Source organism: Podarcis gaigeae (genome assembly GCF_964106915.1).
Source record: "Podarcis gaigeae genome assembly, chromosome: 7".
In the NCBI taxonomy this organism is placed as follows: domain Eukaryota; kingdom Metazoa; phylum Chordata; class Lepidosauria; order Squamata; family Lacertidae; genus Podarcis; species Podarcis gaigeae.
In genome coordinates this window covers 1703486-1730329 of record NC_139683.1, presented here as the reverse complement: position 1 = coordinate 1730329, position 26844 = coordinate 1703486, and the positions used below count along the sequence as shown (strand labels likewise).

General features: G+C 50.4%; 1 protein-coding gene across 1 annotated transcript in view; it reads right to left on the bottom strand.

Moving 5' to 3' along the window:
- TONSL (tonsoku like, DNA repair protein) overlaps window positions 1–25964 on the bottom strand; it is a 37455-nt gene extending 11491 nt beyond the window's left edge. The window contains exons 1-18 of the mRNA XM_083748987.1: window positions 25833–25964; window positions 23929–24024; window positions 23025–23167; window positions 21913–22096; window positions 21575–21704; window positions 20008–20179; window positions 16899–17013; window positions 16652–16800; window positions 15594–15746; window positions 14688–14813; window positions 11667–11868; window positions 9709–9770; window positions 7657–7746; window positions 6714–6786; window positions 6417–6580; window positions 4530–4653; window positions 2527–3230; window positions 1526–1602 (exon numbers count right to left, since the gene is read on the bottom strand). Coding sequence (XP_083605113.1) covers window positions 1526–1602; window positions 2527–3230; window positions 4530–4653; window positions 6417–6580; window positions 6714–6786; window positions 7657–7746; window positions 9709–9770; window positions 11667–11868; window positions 14688–14813; window positions 15594–15746; window positions 16652–16800; window positions 16899–17013; window positions 20008–20179; window positions 21575–21704; window positions 21913–22096; window positions 23025–23167; window positions 23929–24024; window positions 25833–25959 — 2891 coding nt within the window. The 5' untranslated portion in view covers window positions 25960–25964. The remainder of the gene's footprint in view (window positions 1–1525; window positions 1603–2526; window positions 3231–4529; window positions 4654–6416; window positions 6581–6713; window positions 6787–7656; window positions 7747–9708; window positions 9771–11666; window positions 11869–14687; window positions 14814–15593; window positions 15747–16651; window positions 16801–16898; window positions 17014–20007; window positions 20180–21574; window positions 21705–21912; window positions 22097–23024; window positions 23168–23928; window positions 24025–25832) is intronic.
- Window positions 25965–26844: the final 880 nt, after the last annotated feature.

The following is a 26844-nucleotide window of genomic DNA, read 5'->3' as shown; positions in this document are numbered from 1 at the left end:
TGAGGACAGCAGAAATATCCCGCCCCCTGCCTCCCCAATTACAGATGTTTCCAGGGCCGGATTTAGATTTGATGAGGCCCTCAGCTCTTGAAGGTAATGGGGTCCTTTATATGTCCAGCTGTCCTGTGGCAACAACAAATTGTCACTATTTTTTGTCTTGAATATATGCTATATTTATGGACCTAATTGGTATCTAAAGCCATTTGCACATCACAAAACATGTATTTTATTAAAGCAGTTGTTGAACTGAAATACAGTCATACCTCAGGTTACAGCTGCTTCAGGTTGTGGACAGCCGAAATCTGGAAGTACCGGAATGGATTACTTACGGGTTTCGGCGGTTGTGCATGCACAGAAGTGCTAAATAGCGCTTTCCGCGTGCGCAGAAGCGCTGATCGCAACCCGCATGTGTGCAGACGCGGGTTGCGAACACTGCGAGTTGCGAACGTGCATCCCGCACGGATCACGTTCGCAACCTGAGCGTCCACCATCCAATTAAGAAAAAGTATATTAATATTACTGGGACGCGGGTGGCACTGTGGGTTAAACCACAGAGCCTAGGACTTGCCAATCTGAAGGTCGGCAGTTCGAATCTCCACAATGGGTTGAGCTCCCGTTGTTCGGTCCCTGCTCCTGCCAACCTAGCAGTTTGAAAGCATGTCAAAGTGCAAGTAGATAAATAGGTACCGCGATGGTGGGAAGGAGCTGGACCATAAAGAAGGCTGAGCGCTGAATAATTGATGCTTTTGAATTATGGTGTTGGAGGAGACTCTGGAGAGTCCCATGGACTGCAAGAAGAACAAACCTATCCATTCTTAAGGAAATCAGGCCAGAGTGCTCACTGGAAGGACAGATCCTGAAACTGAGGCTCCAATACTTTGGCCACCTCCTGAGAAGAGAAGACTCCCTGGAAAAGACCCTGATGTTGGGAAAGATGGAGGGCACAAGGAGAAGGGGACGGCAGAGGACGAGATGGTGGGACAGTGTTCTCGAAGCTACCAGCATGAGGGAGGCAGTGGAAGACAGGAGGGCCTGGCGTGCTCTGGTCCAGGGGGTCACGAAGAGGCGGACACGACTAAACGACTAAACAACAACAACATGGTGGGAAGGTAAACGGCGTTTCCGTGCGCTGCTCTGGTTCGCCAGAAGCGGCTTAGTCATGCTGGCCAAATGACCCGGAAGCTGTACGCCGGCTCCCTCGGCCAGTAAAGCCAGATGAGTGTTGCAACCCCAGAGTCGGCCACGACTGGACCTAATGGTCTGGGGTCCCTTTACCTTTTTTGATATTAATATTATTAATTTTTTCATTTAATTTTTTTTGGGGGGGGGCCAAGAGAGTGGGGCCCAAACTATAGCTTGTTTAGCTTATATGTAAATCCGGCACTGGAAGCCTCCCACGGTGCTTATGTGGAGAGTTTTGAAGCTGCCTCTACAAACACAAGGTCTGGATTAGACCCAGAGCTCTGATGAGGCAGCTCAGTGAGGGAGGAAAGGGCAAAGGGGCCACGATCCCCGGATCTCTCACCTGTGGGGCACGGGGATGAGGAAGACGTTGTCTTGCACCCGAACTCGCACCCGGATCGGGGGTGGGGGAGCAGGCAGCTGCATGAACAGGAGAGGAGAAAGAGGGTGAGGAGGAATGAATTATATTATTACGGTCACAGACCAGTTCCGGCTCACTAACGATATCAGGAAAATCATAAAACACAACAGGAATACATTGAATTGCAATTGGGCATAACAAAGACAATTCAGATATAGCGGCAGTTAAAAATATATATTAAATCTTGATCACTAAAATATAACCTAAAATTGTCATTTAAAACCTTAATCATTTTGGTAGTACGGCTTGTTCCCGAAGTTTTAGGGCAGTCGCACAGAATTTGGCCACCCATGGTTTGATCTCTAGATCCTCGTCCTCTACCAGGAGTTTTAGACATTGACATTCAGACCCATTTGGAGATTTTTGTATAACGGGAGCAATAAATACCGAGCGCATATCCCTGGAGAAATGGCAGTGTAACAAGTCATGAGAGACAGTTTCTGCCTTCATCAAGCCGCAGAGTAACCAAACGGGTTAATTCCGGGTCTCAGCGCTTTGTGCATGCACAGAAGCACCAACTCGCGACCTGCGCGTGCACAGATGAGGCACTGTGGGTTGCGAACGTGCCTCCCGCACGGATCACGTTCGCAACCCGAGTGTAGACTGTAATGGTGTTATGACAGCGGCAGCTTTATTCTCCATTCTCGAAGGAATGGAATTGGCCTTTTCGCAGCAAATTGCAACTTCTCCCAGCAGCGGACTCACAATGCAGAGAGGAGCAGTCGGGAAGCCAGATTCCGTGTCGGACGCAGGAATGTACTGGCCATAGAGAGGGAAGGAGGATGGCCCCGATCCCAGAGGAGTGCTGGCCTCTCAAGGCCCAGGGAAGCCAGCCAGCTTCTCACAGTGCCATGGCAAAAAGAGCGTCTGCCAGAAAGGAACCAAGCCAGACCCGCTTCTCTCCCCGAACTCTGGAAACTCACATGTGATGGTGCCAAGGGGGGGCTCTCCCCACACCCAGGGGTCCCCCCATTGAAGTGGCTGCTGCCTCCCAGGGGGCTGGGATCTGCCGCACACTCTGGGCTCTCCGCCGCCGCCACGCCGGCCCCTCGGAGTCGTCCCAGCGGAGTCCTGTCGACAATATGGGTGAGGCGACTCTGCCGGACCCTCCTCCTCCTCTTCTTGGTGGCCTCGGGGGGCTGGCGGGGAAGCCCCCCGTCACTCTCGCCCCCCAGGCTCTCCTCCGACTCGGTCCCGGACTCGCTTTCTGGGCTCTGGCGGCTCCTTTTGCGGGAGGCAAGATTCTGCCCCAGGTCGTCTTCCAGCCAGTCATCTCCTACGTACTCCTCTGGGGGGATCAGGGCAGGCCCAGCGGAAGACTTGGGGCGTTCAGGGCTGGGCTTAGGGCAGGGCCTGGCTCTGCCCACCCCGCGAATGGCAGCCCGGTACTCAGCAGGGGCAGCTAGCCTGGCCTCCCTCTCTAGGTCCTGGCCAAACAGCCGCTGCCTCTTCTTGACCGGCCTCAAGGGACTGATGGCGTCGTCCTCCTCGGGCTCCCTCCAGCTCCTCCGGGGACTGGGAGACTTTGGGGCAGGATCCAGAGGCCAGGGGGCTTGCGGGGACTCGGAGAGCTCTGCGTCAAACAGCTGGCTGGCCGGCGGCTCTTGGGGAGGCTGAGCCTTGGAGCCTGGAGGGGCAAAAGCAAAGGCGTCAAGTTCACTCCCTTATAAGGGAAAATCTTATGAAAATGTGCTATAGATGGTACCTGACCCCTGTAAAACTAGCAAAAATAAACAAATCATATAATAACAAGTGCTGGAGATGTAAGGAACAGATAGGAACACACTACCGTATGTGGTGGTCCTGTCTAGAGATACAAAGATTTTGGAATATGATTTATGAAGAGATAAAGAGACTGATAAAAACTACATTTAGCAAGAAACCAGAATAATTTTTATTAGGAATTGTTTCAGATAATATTCCCAAAAACAAAACCAGGTCATTTATGTATGCGACATCAGCAGCAAGGGTTATAGTGGCAAAACACTGGAAAGATAAAATATACCCACTCAAGATGAATGGGTAGTCAAATTGTGCGAGTACTTGGAGCTCGCGAAGCTGACGGATGCAATAAGAAATAAACCTAAAAAGATGGTGAAAGAAGAATGGGAATGTTTAAATAATTATCTAGGGGATAAGGGTTCATTAAGAAAGACCTGGGTATGTTTAGAATGATACTGCATAGGGAAATGTTCCCTGATACCAAGATGAGGGATTCTATGGAATGATGATAGAGAGAATTGATAAGAATAATGATCTGTTGTGACCTTGATGAAAGCATACAATAGACAAGTCTTCTTGTATTTTGGCTCATTTTCCTCTCCCCCCCCCAGACCTTTAGAAGACATCTGAAGGCAGCCCTGTTTAGGAAAGCTTTTAATGTTTAATAGACTATTGTATTTTAATATTTTGTTGGAAGCCGCCCAGAGTGGCTGGGGAAACCCAGCCAAATGGGCAGGGTATAAATAATAAATTATTATTATTATTGGGACATGGGTGGCGCTGTGGGTTAAACCACAGAGCCTAGGACTTGCCAATCAGAAGGTTGGCAGTTCGAATCCCCATGACGGGGTGAGCTCCCGTTGCTCGGTCCCTGCTCCTGCCAACCCAGCAGTTTGAAAGCACGTCAAAGTGCAAGTAGATAAATAGGTACCGCTCCGGTGGGAAGGTAAATGGCGTTTCTGTGCGCTGCTCTGGTTCGCCAGAAGCGGCTTAGTCCTGCTGGCCACATGACCTGGAAGCTGTGCGCGGGTTCCCTTGGCCAATAAAGCAAGATGAGCGCCGCATCCCCAGAGTCGGCTACGACTGGACCTAATGGTCAGGGGTCCCTTTACCTATTATTATTATTAAGCAAACGGCCCCTTGAGGGTGTCCCCAGGAGCAGGCCCCACACCCCTTGAGCCCCAGGAACGAAGCGCAGACTCACCTCGTTCTGCCAGGGCTCTCTTGAGCAGCCCCTCCATGGCCTGGCAGCGCTGGCGTGTCTCTCGGTCCAGGTCCCTGCCGTAGAGATGCACCCATGCCTGGAGAGTGCCCAGCGGGGTCAGGCCCTGACAACAGAAACACAGGGAGGGTTGGCCCCAACAGAAACAGGAGCCCTGCCAGAAACCTCTCGCCGCCTCTGGGCTGCACCCAAGAAGCCCGGTGGGCTTGCCACCCCCTTCCCTGTAGTGGGAGCAGACCCTGAAGCTGCCAGGATGCCAAGCAGCCAATGCAAGGCCACTGTCCCCAAGCCAAGGGGAAGGGGGAGCTGTGAGGAAGCAGGGGCCTGTTAGAAATGTGGGTCTGCACACTTCCTCTGAAGGAGAGTTTCGTAGCTTGGGGGTCCTCCTGGGTCCTTTGCTGTCACTCGAGGCTCAGGTGGTCTCAGTGGCCTGGAGTGCCTTCCACCAGCTTCGGCTGGTGACCCAGCTACGCCCCTATCTGGACAGGGATAGCCTAACTACTGTTGTCTATGCTCTGGTGACCTCAAGGTTAGATTACTGCAATGCGTTATACGTAGGGCTGCCTCTGAAGACGGTTCGGAAACTTCAGCTGGTGCAGAATTCAGCGGCCAGGTAGCTCACTGGAGAAAGACGGTTTGAGCATCTTACACCGAACCTGGTCCGACTGCACTGGCTACCAATTAGTTTCTGGGCTCAATTCAAAGTGCTAGTTTTGACCTATAAAGCCTTAAACGTCCCAGGACCGCAATACCTCAAGGACTGCCTCTTCCCATATGAACCTACCCGGACCCTGAGATCATCTTCTGAGTCCTTCCTTCATGTGCCTCCTCCCTGAGAGGTCCGGAGGGTGGCAACACGAGAACAGGGCCTTCTCTGCAGTGGCTCCCTGTCTGTGGAATGCTCTCCCCAGAGACGTTTGCCTGGCGCCTTCATTATACACCTTTAGGCACCAGGCTAACTTTTAACCAGGCCTTTGGTTGATCCAATTTACATCCTATACCCTTTTAAAATGTGGGGTTTTTTTTTTTGGGGGGGGGGTGTTATTGGTTGTTGGTTTTATTCTGATTATATATATATTGTGATCTTTTCTGTGAACTGCCCTGAGACCTCCGGGAGTAGGGTGGTATATAAATTCAATAGATAATAATAATAGGCTTTGCACTTCAGGTTAACCCTGCGCCCCCCAACCTGGTGCTGGTGCTGCTGGGAGTTGTAGTCTACAACTTGGGCCTTTGGGCCCTCGATTCCCTGACCCCCACAAGAATTGGGGTTCCCCTGAAGAGAGCTCCAGTAGGAGACAATGAAGTAGGGATGGGGAGGAGGAGGAACAAAAGCAGAGGAGAGAGGGATGGAAGCTGGTCAGAGAAGCTGTTCATTAGGCCTTCCTGAGAAGGCAATTTCAAAACTTGGGATTTGTCAAAAAGCTGCCCCCCTCCCCAGACCTTGAAGACAGAAACCACAACACCAGTAGGAAAGGGCTGGAGCCCCACCCCAAACAATACCAGGAGGAGGGGCTGCAGTTCCCTTTGTGCATCGCTGGAAGAGAGGCAGTGTGAACCACATATTTATACAACATCATGTCTTATCCAATAAAGTTTCTGTGGTTCTTTTAATTGTCTTTTTTTGTCACCTTTAAACCTTCTTTTGACCTTTTTGAGGTGACGAATCCCTTTTTTTCTTTTTTGTGATTAATTTTGTTATACTTATCTTTACTGTATGATTGTATTTTAAACTAATAGAGATTTTTTTTAAAAAAAAAGGAAGAGAGGCAGTGTGGCGCAGTGGTTAGTGATGGGTAGACATGCAATGAATAAACTGCCTTGCTCCCCAGCAGCAACTCTCGCCCCGTCCCAGCCCCGGTGCCTCACCTTGGCATTCCGCAGCACCACGGACGCCCCCCTGTGGATCAGGAGCTCAGCCACGTCGAAGTGGCCGCAGTTGAGGGCGTCGTGCAAGGGGGTGATGCCCTCACACCCAGGCCCCCCCGGGTCGTCAATGGCGGCATTGTGGTCCAGAAGAAAACGCACGATCTCTGGAGGAAGAGGTGAGGGGGGTGGTCACGTCCAGCACAGCCCCAACCCCGCCGTCAAAGGGAAAGGTTCCCGGGCGCAGAGCCCCCACTTTCAGGCCCCCCAGGAAGCCCCTTCCCCTGTCCCAGCACTTACCCAGATGGCCGTGGTTGCAAGCCTCGTGCAGAGGGGTCCAGCCGCAGTAATCCCGAGGGTTGAGAGGGTGACCCTGAGGCAGAGCAGAGAAAGGTAAGGATGCTCAGGGGGTCAGAAGTTGGCCGGAGCCTCGTCCTTCTCATCACACCCAGGACCTGCTCCCCGCTTCCCTCTTTCCAAATTGGGGGGGGGGGGGGAGAAAGCCTTGCACGCCCCACGTGACAAAAAGATATGGAAGAAGTTTCTACAGACAAAGGAGCTGAACTCCGTGGGCCTGAGCCAGGATCTGGGGCAAAGGGACCAGAAGATCACAAGAGCGTGCCCTGATTCTGTCCGAAGGCATCCCGATACGATACGATAATCTTTACTGTCATTGTCCCATACAGAACGACGAAATTGAGAAAATCTACACCAGACATTCAAAAACCATCAAGCCTACTAACCCAGCTATCCCAGCCTGGTTAGCCCCCTAAAAACTCTGATACCCCATAATTAAATACAATATACTCCCATAGAGACTACCTTAAAGGTAAAGAGACCCCTGACCATTAGATCCAGTTGTGGGCGCTCATCTCGCTTTATTAGCTGAGGGAGCCGGTGTACAGCTTCTGGGTTGTATGGCCAGCATGACTAACCAGAGCAGCGCACGGAAACGCCGTTTACATTCCCACTGGAGTGGTACCTATTTATCTACTTGCACTTGATGTGCTTTCGAACTGCTAGGTTGGCAGGAGCAGGGACCGAGCAACGGGAGCTCACCCTGTTGCGGGGATTCGAACCGCCGACCTTCTGATCGGCAAGTCCTAGGCTCTGTGGTTTAACCCACAGCGCCACCCGCGTCCCTTGCACTACCGGGGTGCACACTATCCCACACAGCACCACCGCAATTCCTGCCCGCTTTCCCTTTATTTTAATGTCCAGCCAACCTGCCCCAGCAGCTCACCTTCTTCACACAGAACTGCACCTGGCGCAGGTTCCCGTCTATGCAGGCACGGTGCAGCAAAGTCTCCCCACGCTCATTCCGCTGGTTCCACTGGGTAGAGGGAAATGCAACAGAGGAATACCTGAAGGAGTACATCTGAAGGAGCGTCTCCACCCCCATCGTCCAGCCCGGACACTGAAGTCCAGCGCCGAGGCCCTTCTGGCGGTTCCCTCACTGCGAGAAGTGAGGTTACAGGGAACCAGGCAGAGGGCCTTCTCGGTGGTGGCACCCACCCCGTGGAACACCCTCCCATCAGATATCAAGGAAATAAACAACTATATGACATTTAGAAGATATCTGAAGGCAGCCCTGTTCAGGGGAGTTTTTAATGTTTGATGTTTTATTGTGATTTTAATATTCTGTTGGGAGCCGCCCAGAGTGGCTGGGGAAACCCAGCCAGATGGGAGGGTAATAATAAATAATAATAATAATAATAATAATAATAATAATAATAATAATAATGAAATCAGTAACTTTCCCCCAACTACCCACCCCAATTTCCAAGACAGTGAAGCCAAAGGGAGAAGATGTACGTCTGACTGTGTTTTTATATTTTGCTGGAAGGTGCCCAGAGTGGCTGGGGCAACACAGTCTGATGGGCAGGAGACAAGTATTCTAATATTTCCGATGACTGGCTTGCTGACACCAATCCCCTCGGGAGGATCACCTGCTTAGTTTATTCGCTTGCTGATTCCTAAGCATTTGTAAACCTCTTCATATTTAAAAATCTCTAAGCGGCATGCAAAAATGATGAAAGCAGGTACACAGTATCTGGTGAAGCAGGATTATAAAAACAAGAATCCCATAACAACAGGCTTCGCTCTTAGGGGATCAGGGAAAGCAAAAAGAGGCGTCTTCACAAGATGTCTGAAGCAACTGATGGATGATGCTTCAGGTAAGGCAAGAGGGAAAGGAATCCCACAGGGAAGAGGCAATGGCAAAAAGGCCTGCTTCCAGCTTACTGCCCTGAAATATTCTGTTTTATGATTATGATTGTTATTTATTACCTGCCCTTCAACCTGGGGTCCCCAGGTGGGTTACAACAATTTAAAATTACAACATTAAAAACTATTTTTTTAAAAAAACCTAACAATTGCAAAAAAAAAATTACAGCCAATAATAGCAGTAGCTTCTAATAAAAAGTAACAGACGTCCGTGCAATTGCTTATATTAGATTTACCGTATTTTTCGCTCCATAAGAGGCACTTTTTTCCTCCTAAAAAGTAAGGGGAAATGTCTGTGTGTCTTATGGAGCGAATGCGTGGTTCCTGGAGCCAAATTGCCCAGGGGAGAAAAGCAGATTGTGCTTTTATTTTAAGAAAGAGGGACGAGGGCGTTGAAACAAAGCCCCTGAGCAGCTGATCAGCAAGCAATCGGGAGGGAGATAAGGGACACTAGCGATAAAGGAGGCTGCCTGGGAGTGGGGAGGTAAAAGCACGTGGATCCTCAGGATTTTTGCACTGGGTCACCCCAAATTCTCCATCAGATCACATAGCATGTCCATGGCTACAGCCTGCACCAAAAAAACCCACGTATCCACTGTTTCATGGGGCCGCAATGGGGCAAAAACATGGTTACAAAGCACAGATCCACATGGATCCTCAGAATTTTTGCATTGGGCTGCCCCAAACTCACCGTCAAATCACATGTCTGAGGCCACAGCATGAACCACAAAAATCATACATCCACTGTTGGGTTCAGAATATTTTTTTTCTTGTTCTCCTCCTCTAAAAACTAGGTGCGTCTTATGGAGCGAAAAATATGGTAGATGTCCAGCAACTGGCATGCAGCAGCATCGCTTCTTCCAACTCTGGAGGCAGGGCAGAGGCCCCTGGCCATGGCCAGCTCTCTCCTCCCCCATGAAATGGTCCAATCCTCTTTTAAAACCCACCCAAGTTGGTGGCCATCCCTGTCTTCTGTGGGAGTGAGCGGCACAGTTCACCTATGCCCTGACCTCTGGGCATCAGAGTTAGCTGGCCCCATGGAGCTGAGTGGACTGGTGCCCTGGTATACCTTGTTGAGCCTTCGCCGTCCAGGGACCGTCTTGTTGTAGCCCTCCAGGTCGTCCTCTCCGCCTGGAAGAGAGGGGAGAGTCCCAGAGTCACCGTCCCTGAAGCAAACCATGCTGTCCACCAAGAACTGTACATCCCCAAAGCAACGCCGGTCTCCTGTTTGCCCTGGACAGCCAGCAGACAAAAGGTTCCCAACCCCAGCCTATCATAGCTACCAGCAACAAGTCTATCCATTTCACACACACACAAAAAACCTTTTAACAAGCCAGTCCACTGGCAATGAGTTCCACAGGCTGTGACGCATGTGCCAAGCACTTCCATCCATTTGCCTTAAGTCCTTCCCCATTCAAGGCATAGGTTTAGGAGAGAGAATGACTGTTGATTGTAGAGTGGACCCTCCAAATACGAACTTAATTCGTCCCGGGGGTCCGTACTTACCCTGAAAAGTCTGTAACCAGAGGCACCGCTTCTGCGCACATGCGTGGCATAATAGAGTGCGTCTGCGCACACGCTTGCAAAGAAACCCGGAAGAATACACTTCCGGGTTTGCCGCATTCACAACCCAAAATTGCGTTACCCAAAGGTAACATAACCTGAGGTAAAGGGACCCTTGACCATTAGATCCAGTCGCGGACGACTCTTGGGTTGCTGCGCTCATCTCGCTTTATTGGCCGAGGGAGCCGGCGTACAGCTTCAGGGTCATGTGGCCAGAATGACTAAGCCGCTTCTGGCGAACCAGAGCAGTGCACGAAAACGCCGTTTACCTTCCCGCCGGAGTGGTACCTATTTATCTACCTGCACTTTAACGTGCTTTCGGACTGCTAGGTTGGCAGGAGCAGGGACTGAGCAACGGGAGCTCACCCTGTCGCAGGGATTCGAACCACTGACCTTCTGAGTGGCAAGCCCAAGAGGCTCTGTGGTTTAACCCACAGCACCACCTGCATCCCTAACCCGAGGTACCACTGTATGTATAGACCACCCTTCCCTGCAAGGAGCTCCACATTATTCTCTCCCCCGCCCCAGTTTTCTCCTCACAACAACCCTGTGAGGTAGGTTCGGCTGACAGGCAGGGATTGGCCCGAGATAACCCAGTGAGTTGCATGGCTGAGCGGGGATTTGAACCCCAGTCTCACAAGCCAGAGTCCAACACTGTAACCAACACATGCCATTACCCACTGGTAGCTCCACCCTGAATGCACCCTGACAGAAAGGAACAGTGCTCAGCTGGGGCTCCTTCTCCAGACCCTGTGCTCTGAGGAAGGCAGGCTGGGAGCAGAAACCCAACACACCCGCCCCAAACTTCCCCAGGGCTCGTCGAGGGAGAGAAATGCAAACATCACCCATAAGCCTCCTTCTCCTAGTATACCTGAAGGAGCGTCTCCACCCCCATCGTTCCCACCCTGTGAGAAGCCAAGTTACAAGGAACCAGGCAGAGGGCCTTCTCGGTGGTGGCACCCGCCCTGTGGAACGCCCTCCCAGCCAATGTTAAAGAGAAAAACAACTACCAGACTTTTAGAAGACATCTGAAGGCAGCCCTGTTTAGGGAAGTTTTTAATGTGTGACATTTTAATGTACAGTGGTACGTCTGGATGTAAACGGGATCTGTTCCGGAGCCCCGTTTGCATCCTGAAGCGAACGCAACCCGCACCTGTGCTGGTTGTGATTTGCCGCTTCTGCGCATGACGTCATTTTGAGTATCTGAGCATGCGGCGAAACCCGGAAGTAACACGTCCAGTTACTTCCAGGTCACCGCGGAGCGCAACCAAAAATTCTCAACCTGAAGAAACTTTAACCCGAGGTATGACTGTATTTTTAATCTTTGTTGGAAGCTGCCCAGGGTGGTTAGGTAAACCCAGCCAGATGGGTGGGGTACAAATAATAAATTATTATTATTATTATTCTCCCATAAGCCGTGTGGGCATCCCCAAGCCTTGCTCCCACGATCTCCCCGTCTCTCACCGCTATCGGAAAGCTCCAGGTCGCTCTCTTCCAAGGGCTCACTGCCCTGTGCCTCCTCCTCTTCATCCTCTTCCTCACTGATCTCCCCATTCGCGCGCCAGCCCTGGGAGCCATAGAGGTCCTGCAGCCTGGCTTGCGTGCTCAATGCCTCGGGGCGACCGCACCTCTGCTGGCAGGCGTGGAAGTGCCGCAGGACCTGGCGCTGAGAAGCATTTGTTTGGGGGTTAAACACAGAATTTGATCCGGCCTCTAAGCTCACTTTTGGTTTTAAGGGGAATAAGAAACGACAGGCATTCAAATGTTTGTGTCCAGGCTTGCTGATGTTGCTTGAAGTCAACCCATTTCTAACCAGCCCTCATGGACTCTCTTTGAGGCAGTGGAGAGGCAGTCTGGAAATCAAATTTACAGCTGGAAGGGGCCCTGAGGGTCATCTAGTCCAACCCTCTGCAATGCAGGAATCTCAGCTCAAGAAACCCTGACAGATTACCTTATTTTCATAACATAAAACATACCTACATCACTCTATATAATACCTACCTATACTGTACGTATCAACATACCTACACACCTACCCCACACGGACATGGAAAATAAGGTAGTGTGTTATGTATGTGTATTGTGTAATTGTGTAAATGTACAGTGGTACCTCAGGTTAAGTACTTAATTGGTTCTGGAAGTCTGTACTTAACCTGAAAAGTTCTTTACCTGAAGCGGACTTTCCCATTGAAAGTAATGGAAAGTGGATTGATCCATTCCAGATGATGAAAAACACCCCCTAAAACAGTAATTTAACACAACTTTTACGGTTTCATGAGACCATTGATCGATAAAATGGAGGCGATAATCAATGTACTGTACTATAAAATAAATAAGACAGTATTTTAGAAGAAAAAAAATAAAATTTATTTCCAAACTCACTGTTTGGAGGGGGCTCAGGGTCCTCTTCCACAATCACAATCGGCTTGGCTCCCGGCATTCGTGGAGGCCTCCGAGAGCTCCGTAGGCCCCGCCCATGTCCGGGTTTGACTCCAGGCAGTGGCGAGGCCTCTGAGAGCTTGGACAACTTACAGTGGTGCCTCGCAAGCCGAAAATAATCCGTTCCGCGAGTCTCTTCGTCTAGCGGTTTTTTCGTCTTGCAAAGCAACGCTATTAGCAGTTTAGCGGCTAATAAAGGCTTAGCGGCTAAAAGGCTATTAGCGGCTTAGAAAAAGGGGGGGGGGAGCAAAAAAAATCGCAAGACTCGCAAGACGTTTTCGTCTTGTGAAAGAAGCCCATAGGGGAATTCGTCTTGCGAAGCGCATCGAAAAACGGAAAACCCTTTCGTCTAGCGGGTTTTTCGTCTTGCGAGGCACCACTGTACTTCCGGGTTACAATTGTTTGTAACCTGAAAAAACGTAAGTTGAAGCGTTCGTAACCCGAGGTACCACTTTATATGTATGTGTTTTATATGTTAATAAAATTTAAATATAAAAAAAAAATTAAAAATGAAACCCTGACAGATGATCATCAAACATCTTCTTAAAAACAGCTAGTGAAGGTTTACCAACTACGAGGGGTGTCCATTCTGCTTGCAAACAGCTGCTACCATCAAAAAGTTATTCCTAATGGTTAGTCTCAACCTCCTTTCTTATCATTTGAATCCATTGGTTCAGGTCCTACTCTCCGGAGCATGAGAGAACAAGCTTGCTCTACCATCTATGTGACAGACCCTCAGATATTTAAAGATGGCTCTCCTATCTCCTCTCCTTCTCCTCTTTTCTAGGCTAAACATCCCCTGCTCCTTCAACCGTTCCTCATCAGGCTTGGTTTCCAGACCCCTGATCATCTTCGCCTCCCTGCTCTGCACACCTTCTAGCTTATCAATATCCTTCTCAAAATAGGCTGCCCAGAACTGGACACAGAACTCTACTTTCCCAAGAACAATTGGGAACACACTTTAAGGCTCCCTGCTGTTCATTGACATATTACATTGGGTGTGCGACAGGAGAGCTAGCTTCAGGGGAAAGCAGGTGAGCGAGATTTAGGGGGAAACGGTCTCGTAGGTCAAACCGGAACCCAACTAGGCTTGCACACTACAGGCTCCTGACAACAAGACCAGAGCTAAACACCAAGATTGTTTTCTTCTCATAGGCACCAGTGGCCCACTCTGCAAAAAAATGAATTGCTGTTCCCCTGTGGAATAAGTTCTGTCACTCTCCTTCCTGCCTATAATTAAATATTATTATTATTAATAATAATAATAATTGAATTTGTAGACCACCCTTCACCTGTAGATTTCAGGATAGTTCACAACATAAAGATACAATATAAAAAGCACAAAATTTAGATAGCAATGAGCAATAAATATTCTCTGGGTAGCTTATAAACAATAAACTATTTTTTAAAAAATAATACAGTATGTAGTATTTAAATGACGAGCATTTTTTGAAATTGCCAGTTTCCCCCTCTTTACTAGCATAAATGGTTTAAAAGATTAAAACTATGCTAGGCCATAGACACGCAAGATTAGCTAAAAGTGCAATTAAAAAGCCGGGTAAATACAAGGGTGCTCTTCACCCTTGTAATATTCTCACTGGAAATTGTTTCTTGTCTTGCTGCCACTCCTATGAAGTTTTGCTGATTGGTGTTTTACTTTTGTACAGTGACGTCTATTTAAATCCGTCCACAAACCGCATTGGAAACATAGGCTAAGCTAAATAAATGAGTATTGCCTCAATTTATGGGAAAACTGATAGGCTGACCCCGTGCCTCTTGAAACATATGGCTGAGCCTCATGTTATGATGCTACCCTACAACAAGCTGTGATGGGAATGCCAGCACCCTCCTGCATTCCCAGGTTTCTGATTGGATGGGGATGTGTGGCAAAATTGTCCTTGCCACGTTGCAGGATATGATAAACTACTGGTTTATCACATAGTTGTTGCATGGATGCTATTACAACTCAGTGTATGAATACTACGAAGGATCCACGCTAATACCTTTAGTATTGTGGCGTCATCCAAACCCCACTGCCGGCCTCACCTGCAGCTTGGCGTCGCAGGCCTCCTCTGCGTAGGAGAGAGCCGTCTGGAAACATCTCTGCAGCTCTTCGTAGCTCTCCTTGGCCTCCTCCTTGGAGACAGCGATGTTCAGCCATGTCTTCCCCTCCTGGCCATGGAAAGAGCAAACTGAGTTCCAGGAGCTGTCTGGCTTATCCGCCCACCAGTTCAGCATGTTTATCTATTTATTTATCTATTTATTTTGGAGCATTTGTACCCCGCTCTTCAGCCACAAAGGCTCCCAGAGCAGCTTAAAGGTAAAGGGACCCCTGACCATTAGGTCCAGTCATGGCGGACTCTGGGGTTGCGGCGCTCATCTCGCTTTACTGGCCGAGGGAGCCGGCGTACAGCTTCCGGGTCATGTGGCCAGCAGGACTAAGCCGCTTCTTACGAAGCAGAGCAGTGCGTGGAAACGCCGTTTACCTTCCCGCCAGAGCGGTACCTATTTATCTACTTGCACTTTGATGTGCTTTCGAACTGTTAGGTTGGCAGGAGCAGGGACCGAGCAACAGGCGCTCACCCAATCGCGGGGATTCAAACTGCCAACCTTCTGATCGGTAAGTCCTAGGCTCTGTGGTTTAACCCACAGCGACACCTGTGTCCCTCAGAGCAGCTTACACACCATCAAAACAAATTAGCCCCTATCTACAGGCTTACAAACACTTTTAAAAAACAAAAATCGCACGACACGCAAGGAGAAAGGAACAAGGAGGGAAGAGGAAAAACGAAAGTCAAAAATTCAGACGCCAGTTTCTAAACAGCTGTTCCTACAATGCCCAGCTGGCATGGATCAGGAGCAGGGAATGTTTGTTTGGCATCCAAGTAGGAGAAGTCCTGAACAGCCTCGCTTGGCCCCATCCTCGCCCTGCTCCTAGCCTGCCGCCCTTACCTCCAGAGGGTTCCCGTTCCGCAGGGCCAGTTCGGCCTGGTAGTGCTTTATGGCCTGGGCATGGTCCTTCAGGTCTCCAAACGTAGCGGCCAAGGAAACATGGATCACAGCCAGCTCTTGGTCTGGGCGCTTCAGAGACCGAGCGTGGCACAGCTGGGAAGGAAAAAGACAAGCCCAAACTGCCGTGGCAAAGAGGCCCAGGACACCCCGCAACCCATCGCTGACCTTTAAAGCCCTAAACGGCCTCGGTCCTGTACACCTGAAGGAGCGTCTCCACCCCCATCGTTCAGCCCAGACACTGAGGTCCAGCTCCGAGAGCCTTCTGGCGGTTCTATCATTGTGAGAAGAGAGGTTACAGGGAACCAGACAGAGGGACTTCTCGGTAGTGGCGCCCGCCCTGTGGAACGCCCTCCCTTCAGATGTGAAATAAATAAGCAGCTATCTTATCTTTAAAGACATATGAAGGCAGCCCTGTTTAGGGAGGTTTTTAATATTTAATGCTGTGTTGTTTTTAACATTCAATTGGAAGTCGCCCAGAGTGGCTGGGGAAACTCAGCCAGATGGGCGAGGTATAAATAGGTAAAGGTAAAGGGACCCCTGAGAATTAGGTCCAGTCATGACTGACTCTGGGGTTGCGGCGTTCATCTCGCTTTATTGGCTGAGGGAGCCGGCGTACAGCTTCCGGGTCATGTGGCCAGCATGACTAAGCCGCTTCTGGCGAACCAGAGCAGCGCACGGAAACGCCGTTTACCTTCCCACCTGAGCGGTACCTATTTATCTACTTGCACTTTGACGTGCTTTCGAACTGCTAGGTTGGCAGGAGCAGGGACCGAGCAACGGGAGCTCACCCCGTCACAGGGATTCGAACCACTGACCTTCTGATCGGCAAGTCCTAGGTTCTGTGGTTTAACCCACAGCGCCACCTGCATCCCATAATAATAATAATAATTGGAAGCCTGTGCCAGAGCTCTGGGAGCCCTCAAATGCCAATGCTCTACAACCTCTCCTCTTCCAGGTCCTCGCCCCAAGGCCACCCTTAGCCCCAGGAGGTGCCTCACCTGCTTCTCGTAGGCCTCCAGAGACCGGCGATAATCCCCCGCCTTGGAGAACAGATCGCCCAGCTGCTCGCAAAGCCCTAGGGCTTCTCGCAGGCTGCCGGCTGCCTCTGCTTCTTCCAGCTCCTGCTGCAGGCGGCTCACTTTTGTGGCTGCCAAAGAGAAAGAGAGAGCCACGAGCTGTGAGGTCATGTGCGCCCGGGTGCCTGGGCCCAGGAGAAGCCCCCAAGGGAGCGGCGTTGCCACTCACCGTAGCGCAGGCTGCGGCAAACGCTCTCCCGCTGCGGCGGCTGCTGGGAGCCCAGGCGATAGGCTTTCTTCAGGGAGCGCTTGGCTGCCACAAAGTCCCCGAGGCTCAGCAGGACCTGTGGGGGAAGACGGAGGGTCAAGCGGGGAAGTTGCTGGGGGCGGCCGAGCTCACTCTCGAGAGAGGTCACCCAGGAGTGTAGCAATCAGATGGGATTACTATGAGGAATTATAAAATATGCACCAAACCATTGTGTCCGCAATGAAAGCATTGCATTGACTGGGTTTGATTCACTGACAATAACTTCTGATCAAATCCCACAAGCCTCTCCTCTGCATCTCTGGCCATTTTCTCTGCTGTTCATTATCTACGCCTGACAGGCACGTATAAGCATTCTGAAACACAGGCCAGTTGCTTCACCGGGCATCCTCAGTACATAAAGTTAATAGGTTACTTTAACGTAGTTTGTTAATCTTTAGATAGAACTTAAGGACCAGGAAGAGAGTTCACAAAGAGATGGTAAATAGGTAAATACTACCCATCCTTCCTCTCCCGTTTATACTACCCATCCTTCTGTGGCGTTCCCAAAGCAAAGGAAGGATTGGACTCTGATAAAATACACACACACAGGCTTGACCAGCAAGACTCTGGGAGGGGTGTGTATAATAATAATTCCTCATAGATAGCAATAAACAGGAGAGGATGGATGTAGTGATCAAGTGGGATTGCTACGAGGAATTATAATAAATATGGAGTAAGCCATTTGTGTCAGCAATGAAAGCATGGCGTTGACTGGGTTTAAGCCATTTTGATATGATTTTTTTATCAACCCACGCCTCTGCATCCCTGTCCTATATCTCTTGCTTGACAAGTCACGCACACAGGCCAGTTGCAGGTTGCTGCATCAGGCATCCTGGGTCATAAAAAATAGTAGGCAGCTTCTTTGATGTAGCCTTCCTCGATTCTGTTAATCTTAGGGCCTGGAAATACCTTCCGTCCTCTCCTGTTTACGACCTCCGGAGTTTTCTAAAGGCATTCCTCCTTGTTTCCTCTTTTATTTACTCTGAATTACGTATGCATGCTCAAGTAGGAAATGAGCTCTTTGTAGTTTGAATCTTTAACTTTGTCCCACGTGGTTTTTTTTGAAATGCTCAGAGGAAAACTATTGGTTCTTACAAACACTGTGCAAAAAGATCTTTTGTAAATAAAATGACCTGGGCCGAGGGGTGGACAGGAATTGTTATTATACGCACCCCTCCCAGAGTCTTGCTGGTCAATCCTCCTGTGTATTTTATTAATCAGAGTCCAATCCTTCCTTTGCTTTGGGAACGCTACAGGGAGGAAATGCCCAGAGAGATCTCAAGAAGAAGCAGCAAAAGGCCTGAGATGAGGCTGCTGGATCAGGCCAGTGGTCCATTAGATGCCCAAATGGGGAGCCCGTAAGCAGGATCTGAGCGCAGCAACTCTCCCCGCTCTTGCTGTGGTTTCCAGCAACTGTGATTCAGAGTATTGCTGCCTCTGAATGTGAACAGAAAGCAGAGCAACTGTGGCTAACAACCACCGATAGCCTTGCCCTCCATGAATTTGTCTCCTTCTCTTTGAAAGCCACCTTGGCAGGCAGCTATCACCGTATGGACCATATCCTAGAATTACTGATGAAGAGCAGCCTAGTAATATTTTGAAATATATATTTTTAAAAAAATCTCCCAAGTGTGCCAAGTGCCAAATGAGCAGATGCAGAGCGAGAAGGAATATGGGAACTTGTTAGGATGCTGTGACCTCCAGCTTGCCTGGAAACCTAGATTCTAGCTTCGCACATGAAGAAACGTGAAGAGGTAATGGTAGAAATAGTTGACGGACCAGAAACAGGGAAGGAAATTAAAGAAGCTCAGGTTGCTTTCTAAACTGGTTCAGAACGAGAGCATCGTTTAGAAGTGCAGTTTGTCTTCCAGCTGCAGTTTGAAGCGTGTTAGGTTCGTGCAAATTGGCTCATCAATAGAGACACCATATGCAAATTACTTATTGACATCTGGCTCCAAATACAGTTATTGTCATGATACTCAACTTTGATTCTCACTGCTCTTAGTGCTCCTTTTTCACACAAAGTACATTCTGTATGTACATAATTGGGAAAGCCAGAATAATAGACATGAGCAAGGTTTTATACAGTTACAGATAGGTAGCCGTGTTGGTCTGCCATAGTCAAAACAAAAAAAATTCCTTCCAGTAGCACCTTAAAGACCAACTAAGTTAGTTCTTGGTATGAGCTTTCGTGTGCATGCACACTTCTTCAGATACCAGGTTTTATACGAATGCCTTCCTGTGTCATCGTGCATTGTACCATTGGAATTGTTGGAAGAGGGACCCCAAAGTTCATCTAGTCCAGCCCCCTGCAGTGCAGGAAACGTGAGTTCAGCCCTCAAAAGCTTCACAAATATGATTCAGGGGCAGAAAGGTGTTATTGGATTGTTTTTATTTTATATATTTTGTGGTTTTGTATTTTGCTTTTGTGCTGTGACCCACCCTGAGACCTCCGGGTATAGGGCAGTATATAAATTCAATTTATAATAATAATAATAAAATGGAAGATATAAACCATGTGGCTTCTGCACCAATAATTCACAACCCATGTTAGAAGGGTGGAGGAGAGAAGAGGCTGAGGAGGAGATTCTGTGCTTGAAAGACAGAAGAGATTGAGGGCATAGCTCTACTCCAAAAAGGCGTCAGATGCAGACTGGGGACACCTCATCCCACTAACATGAGAATTAATGGGAAGCACCTTTGGAGAATGGATCTGATGCAATTCAACCAGGTAGGAGCATCTCATGCACAGAACCCTGTCTAACCCTGGCACTCACCCCCACCACTCAAAAACCCCGGTAACGGTCGTCTTTTAAACAGACAACTCGCACCGCATCGCCGTTTCCCTTCGCAGACAAACCGGAAGCCCAATGGGAACAATCTTTGGAGAATGGATCGGATGCGATTCAACCAGGTAGGAGCATCTCACTCACAGAAGCTCCACACAGCTGCTTCCCCAGGCATCACACGCACCCCCGTCCCCAGGCCAGAGGAGCTGGAAAGGTGCCTGCCCCACCTCTGCCCCCCTCACCTGGGCAATGCTCGCACAACACTCGCTCTCCATGTACTTCTCCTTCATCTTGCAGGCGCACTCCCGCGCCCTCTCCAGGCAGCGCATGGCCTTCGAGTGCTCCCCTTCCCGCAGGTGGATGTTGCCCAGGTTGAAGTAGGCCCGGTAGAGGTCTTCGTGCAGCTGAGTCTGCCTGAAAGAGGAGGAGAAGAAAGCCTTTGACAGCTGCCCAACAGCTGCTTTGGACTACAGCTCCCATCAGGCCCAGGCAGCACGGTCACATGATGCGGGGAGATAGCGAAAGCGCAGCACACGTGCTGACGGGGGCGGGTGGGAGATTACCAGCGTGTAGCCGATCAGTTCAACTCCTCTTAGCTAGGAGGAAAGACAGCTTGTGAAATTAGCAGGGCAGATGTTTGGCAGGGAGAACGGACGTCCAATAAATATACAGAGAGGATAGTTTTCTAATTCAGCACCAGGAACATAAAGAGCCTGCTGGATCAGGCCAAAGTCCCATCTAGTCCAGCATCCTGCTCTCACAGGGGCCAACCGGACGCCTTTGGGAAACCTGCAGGCAAGATTCGAACACAAGACACCTCGCCGATCCTGTGGCTGCCAGCAGCTGGTGCTCAGAAGCAGAGCTGACTTGATAGTTCTTTCCTCCATAAATTTGCCCATTCCTCTTTTAATAATAATAATAACAAAATTTATTTATACCCTGCCCTCGCCTGCCAGAGCCGGGCTCAGGGCGGCTAACACCAATAAAATAAAATCACAGTAAAAACATAATACAGGAAAAAGAGAGGGAGAGGGAAAAAAACCCCAACAATTTAAAATACTGGTTAAAATGCAGCCTCATTTTAAAAGCAGCCCATAGATCAAAACCATAAGGGGAGAGAAACATAAGGGTCAGAGTGAGTCCAAACCAAAGGCCAGGCGGAACAGCTCTGTCTTGCAGGCCCTGCGGAAAGATGTCAAGTCCCGCAGGGCCCTAGTCTCTTGGGACAGAGCGTTCCACCAAGTCGGGGCCAGTACTGAAAAGGTCCTGGCCCTAGTTGAGACCAATCTAACCACCTTGCAACTTGGGACCTCCAAAACGTTGTCATTTGTGGACCTTAAGGTCCTTCGCGGGGCATACCAGGAGAGGCAGTCCCGTAGGTACGTGGGTCCTAGGCCGCGGAGGCCTTTAAAGGTCAAAACCAGCACCTTAAACCTGACCCTGTACTCCACCGGGAGCCAGTGCAGTTGGTAAAGCACTGGATGAATGTGATCCCGCGGAAAGGACACCGTAAGGAGACTTGCTGCGGCATTCTGCACCCGCTGGAGTTTCTGGGTCAGCTTCAAAGGTAGAGCAAGTTACAATAATCAAGCCTGGAGGTGACCGTCGCATGGACCACTGTGGCCAGATCAGGGCAAGAATGCTAAGGGACCAACTGCTTTTAAAGCCATGCAACCCTCACTGCAAAAGTTCCATAATTTAGCTACATGTTGCATGGCTCTGCAAAACGACCACCTGACAGGGCCCTACATAAAGATCAGGGGGAGGAGGAGAGCCCTAGAGCCCCACAGGGTGCAGCCCAGCTCTTACTCAGAGATGTAGATGCTCTTTTTGATGTAGTAGGCATGCTTGGCCGGGTTCTTCAGGCTGTCGTAGACCAAGCCCAGGTTCAGGTAGAGTCGCGCCCTCATCTCGCTGGCCTCCCGCTGTGGCACTTCCCCTGTGAGAAGGACGCAGCCTGCCGTTACCCCCTGCAGGTCGCAACCTGCACACAATCCTCCTCCCCGGGGCCGAGAGTGTGGCCCTTCGTTCAGCTCACAGCACCCGCTGTTTCAGCATCTGCTGAACGTGAAGGCCCGAATTCTCAGCAGAGAGAGTCTCAGGATGAGGCTCCCTCTCAGCTCCCTTCCCACCTCCGCCAGAGGTACCTTCCAGCTGCTCCTCCAACACCTGCAGGCTCTTCATGAAGGCTGCCTCCGCCTCCTGCAGGGCCTCGCTCGAGGGGTCACTTTCCGCCATGAACATGTATGTGCGGCCAATGGTGGCCCAGGCCCTCTGCTGCTCAATGGGGTTGCAGAGGGAGCGGGCCAGATCCAGGTGGCGGCGCTGGTGCTGGAGAGAGGAACGCAGAGGGGAGGGTCAAGGGCAGCATCCATCTCCAGTCCCACGAGAGAACTGGAAAGGCCTCAGAATAATGCTTTTCCTTCTCCTGGTCCAGGCCCCCACCTCCAAAGCAGCAAAGGAGTTGGGAATGTTTTTCAACCCAAGGGCCACATTCCCTTCTGGACAACCTTCTGGGGGCCACATGCTAGGTGGGCAGGGCCAGAGGCCAAAGTGGGTGGAGCCATTCATGCTCATGTTACCTTTGTACTGTAGTTTAATTGCTACACACACTCATGCATTCCTCTCTATCCTGCATCCAGGAAGCAAGAAACTCAAAGGAACGCAGCAAAGGGATTGATTTACTGTTGCAATAGTTTATGGCTTATCAATAGCAAGGTCCCTGTGGTGAAATACAGGAGACGTCCTGTGACTGTGGAGCAAAATCATTTGGGGCTTTAATTTTCAAAACTGAACTTCACCTGTAAATCTCAGGGTAGTTCACAATATAAAAACACAGTATAAAAACACAAAGTACGTACATAAGTTTATCTGATTTGTGTCCTTTGTTCGGAACTACAGACCTCTAGATAGCATCACTGTGATCAACAGGACTTCAAATTTAGGATACTTTGTTGAACTGAAAAATCTTTTTTAAAAAAGCAAACAAAAGCTCATACCAATAACAAACTTAGTTGGTCCCTAAGCTGCTACTGGAAGGAATTTTGTGTTTGTTTCGACTATGGCAGACCTACACGGCTACCTACCTGTAACTTGAAAAATCTTTGGCACAGTTTGATTATAAATAACAGTTTCAAAGCAGTTCTTGAAGGAAGTACCACTTTAAGGGATTTTATTTGTCAAAACCGGGCGGCTTAAAGCCGCAATCTCTGGAAAGAGCTTCTACCCTCTGGACTCCTGCCTCCTCCAGCCCTCGCACCTTCAGCGCTGCTTCATAACTCTCCAGCTCAGCCAGGCACTCCCCAATTTTCCGGTGGGCCACAGCACAGCCGATGGCATCGTCAACGCTCTCCAAGAGACGCAGCTCCTCCCGGTGCTCCTCCAACGCCTCCTCAAAGCGCCCTGCCAGGACAGAAGGGTCAGTGGTGGGCCTTAGACGGCAGGAAAAGCAACTGCCATGAGCAGGCTATTGCAGCAAGGGAGAAAAACGCATTTCACCAGTGCTATTCTCCCCTAGATGCGCCAGAGCAGCTTGGGGGCTTGCTCAGCTGAGCGCCGGGAGTCTTCGGCGCCTCAGCTGAGCAGCTTAAGGGACCACCACCTACTTAAAGTAGCTGTTTAAAGCTATTTCGTAGTTGCCTGGATCTGGAAGCCGAGGACCCATGTAGCTAAGGGACCGCCTCTCCTGGTATGCCCCGCGGAGGACCTTAAGGTCCACAAATGACAACATTTCGGAGGTCCCAGGTCACAAGGTGGTTAGATTGTTCTCAACTAGGGCCAGGGCCTTTTCAGTACTGGCCCCAAATTGGTGTAATGCTCTGTCACAAGAGACCAGGGCCCTGCGGGACTTGACATCTTTCCGCAGGGCCTGCAAGACAGAGCTGTTCCACCAGGCCTTTGGTCTGGACTCAGTCTGACCCTTATGTTTCCCTCCCCTTATGGTCTTGATTTATAGGCTACTTTAAATGTGGCTGCATTTTAAATTGCTTTTTCACCTGTATTTTACATTAGGTCCCCCCCCTTTCCCCCCGATTATGTTTTTACTGTGATTTTATTGGTGTTAGCTGCCCTGAGCCCAGCTTTGTCCGGGTAGGGCGGGGTATAAATAAAATAATAATAATAATAATAATTATTATTATTATTAATTACAGGAGGACACTCACCATGACGAGCCAAGATCCCTCCCAGCTGGTTACAGAGGGCTGCTTCCTCCTTCAGGTCCCCCTTCCGCTGAGCTTTCTCCTTGTCCTTCTGGAGCTCTGAAGGACAGCAGCAGCATTACTCTCGACCCCACGGTTAGAAAACATGGATATTTGCTGTGTTAGTCAAATGCAAGAAGGGCTTTGACAGTCGCCAGAAGCTCGGCTCTGCCCTCACCGGTCCTTCAAGGATACTTCTAAAAAGTCCCATATGCTCAGAAACTTTGCACCTGTTCATTGAGGGATATAGGAAGCCCAGAACACTTGCTCTTTAGGATGCCAACTTTAATAAAATGGGGGGTTTCCACAGTTAAGCCCCCCTCCCGCATAATCAATCACATGATGTGGAGCACCCCCATGCCCATCAACTTGGGGGGGGGGTCTTGAATATTTTATGAGGGGGGCAAAGATGCCCCTGGGCATCTCCCCCTCCCCCTTCAGGTAACTCCCTCCCTCCCACAACCCCTCAAGGCAGAGGTGCCAACTTGAATAAAATGGGGGGTTTCCCCAGTTAAGCCCACCCCACGCATAACCAACCGCATGACGTGGCACACCCCCCCATTCCCATCAACTGGGCGGGTCTCGAATATTTTATTAGGGGACAAAGACCCTCCTGGCCCCCCCCTCTCCCCTTCAGGTAACTCCCTCCCAACTCCTCAAGGCAGAGGTGTCAACTTGAATAAAATGGGGGGTTTCCCCAGTTAAGCCCCACCCCGCATAATCAACCACATGACGTGACACCCCTCATGCCCATCAACTTGGGGGGGGGTTCCGAATATTTTATGAGGGGAGAAGACCCCCCCCTTGCCCCCTGAGTTGGCACCTCCCACCTTCAGGGAACTACCTCCCTCCCCCCACCCCTTCAGGCAGTTGGGGGGAATTTCCAGTTAAGCCCCACTCCCCATAATCGACCAGATGACGTGGTGCCCCCCATGCCCATCAACTGGGGGGGTCTCGAATAATTTATGAGGGGGGTGAAGACCCCCCCCGAGTTGCCCCCCCCTCCGGCTAACTCCTCCCCTCCCCTCCAGGCAGGGGGGCCAACTTGAATAAAATGGGGGGGTTCCCTCAGTTAAGCCCCGCCGCACATAATCAAGCACATATAGCGGTGTCGTCCCCCCCCCCGACTTAAATGGAAATGCCCATCAACTTGGGGCGGGGGTCCCTCGAATATTTTATTGGGGGAGCAAAGACCCCCCGGACCCCCTGAATTAGCCCCTCCCCCTCCCCTTCAGGTAACTCCCTCCCTCCCCCAACCCCTCCAGGCAGGGGGGCCAACTTGAATAAAATGGGGGGGGGTTCCCTCAGTTAAGCCCCGCCCCACATAATCGACCACATGACGTGACACCCCCCATGCCCATCCACTGGGGGGGTCCCGAATATTTTATGAGGGGAGGAGAAGACCCCCCCCTTGCCCCTGAATTAGCCCCTCCCCTCCCCCTCAGGTAACTCCCTCCCTCCCCCAACCCCTCCCAGCAGGGGGGCCAACTTGAATAAAATGGGGGGGGTTCCCTCAGTTAAGCCCCGCCCCACATAATCGACCACATGACGTGACACCCCCCATGCCCATCCACTGGGGGGGTCCCGAATATTTTATGAGGGGAGAAGACCCCCCCTTGCCCCTGAATTAGCCCCTCCCCTCCCCCTCCGGTAACTCCCTCCCTCCCCCAACCCCTCCCGGCAGGGGGGCCAACTTGAATAAAATGGGGGGGGTTTCCCTCAGTTAAGCCCCGCCCCACATAATCGACCACGTGACACCCCCCATGCCCATCCACTGGGGGGGTCCCGAATATTTTATGAGGGGGCCAAGACCCCCCCTGCCCCCTGAGTTGGCCCCTCCCCCCGGGAAGCCCCCCTCCCCCACTCACGGCGGATCTCTCGGTCCCGCGCGCCCCCCATGGCCGCCGCCTCGTCTCTCTCTCTCTTCCCTTCCGCGCCAAACTCCCGCTCGCCCGGACGGCTCCCCTGATTGGCCGGGCCCTGGCGAGCTCCCATTGGCCGAGCGCTGTCCAACCGCGCGCCGCTTCCTCCTCTTCTTGGCCACGCCCCGAGGAGGCGGGGCCTGCTCAGCTGCTGCTGCTGCTGGCTCCGCCCCCCCAATACTCCTCCGACGCCTCTCTCTCCGGCGGGACTCCTGCCTGATTTCCCAGAAGGGGGCATGGGGGGGGGGCTTGCTGGTGACGAGCTGCCCCAGGGCCGGATTGGGGTTGGATGAGGCCCTAAGGCAGGGATGAGCACACTTTTTCAGCAGGGGGCCAATCCACTGCCCCTCAGACCTTATGGGGGGGGCGGACTATATTTTTTTGGGGGGGGGGAATGAACAAATTCCTATGCTCCACAATTTTTTTTATAATAATTATTAAAGTTTCAAAGAAGTTACAAAAATGAAGAAAGAAAAAAAGAAAAAGAAAAAAGAAACAAAAAATACAAAATACAGAAAAATAAAAACAAACCAGTCTTTCCATATCCTATCTTTCATTTGCTTGTTTCCCTGACCTCCTCACACCTCCCTTTTTTGTATTCTAGTTCAATAGTTGTTTCAGCAAATCCTTTCCATTTTTGCTTTTATCTTAATAATTTATCTTAATATATTGTATCTTTACATTCTCACCTATTCTTAATCCAATTTCACTTAATTCTATAACAGTACTGCTAAAACCACATAACTTCATTCCAGCATCCTTCTAACATTCCTTAATTTTACAATGTTTCTGTAAATAATCTTTAAATTTCTTCCAATCTTCTTCTACTAACTCTTCTCCCTGGTCTCAGATTCTGCCAGTCATAAAAACATGGTTAGATGCCACGAAGTAGGTGGCAATGCCTTAACCATATGCGTGTTGTATAGGCCACAAGGACCTCTTCCATCCTTATCAAGGG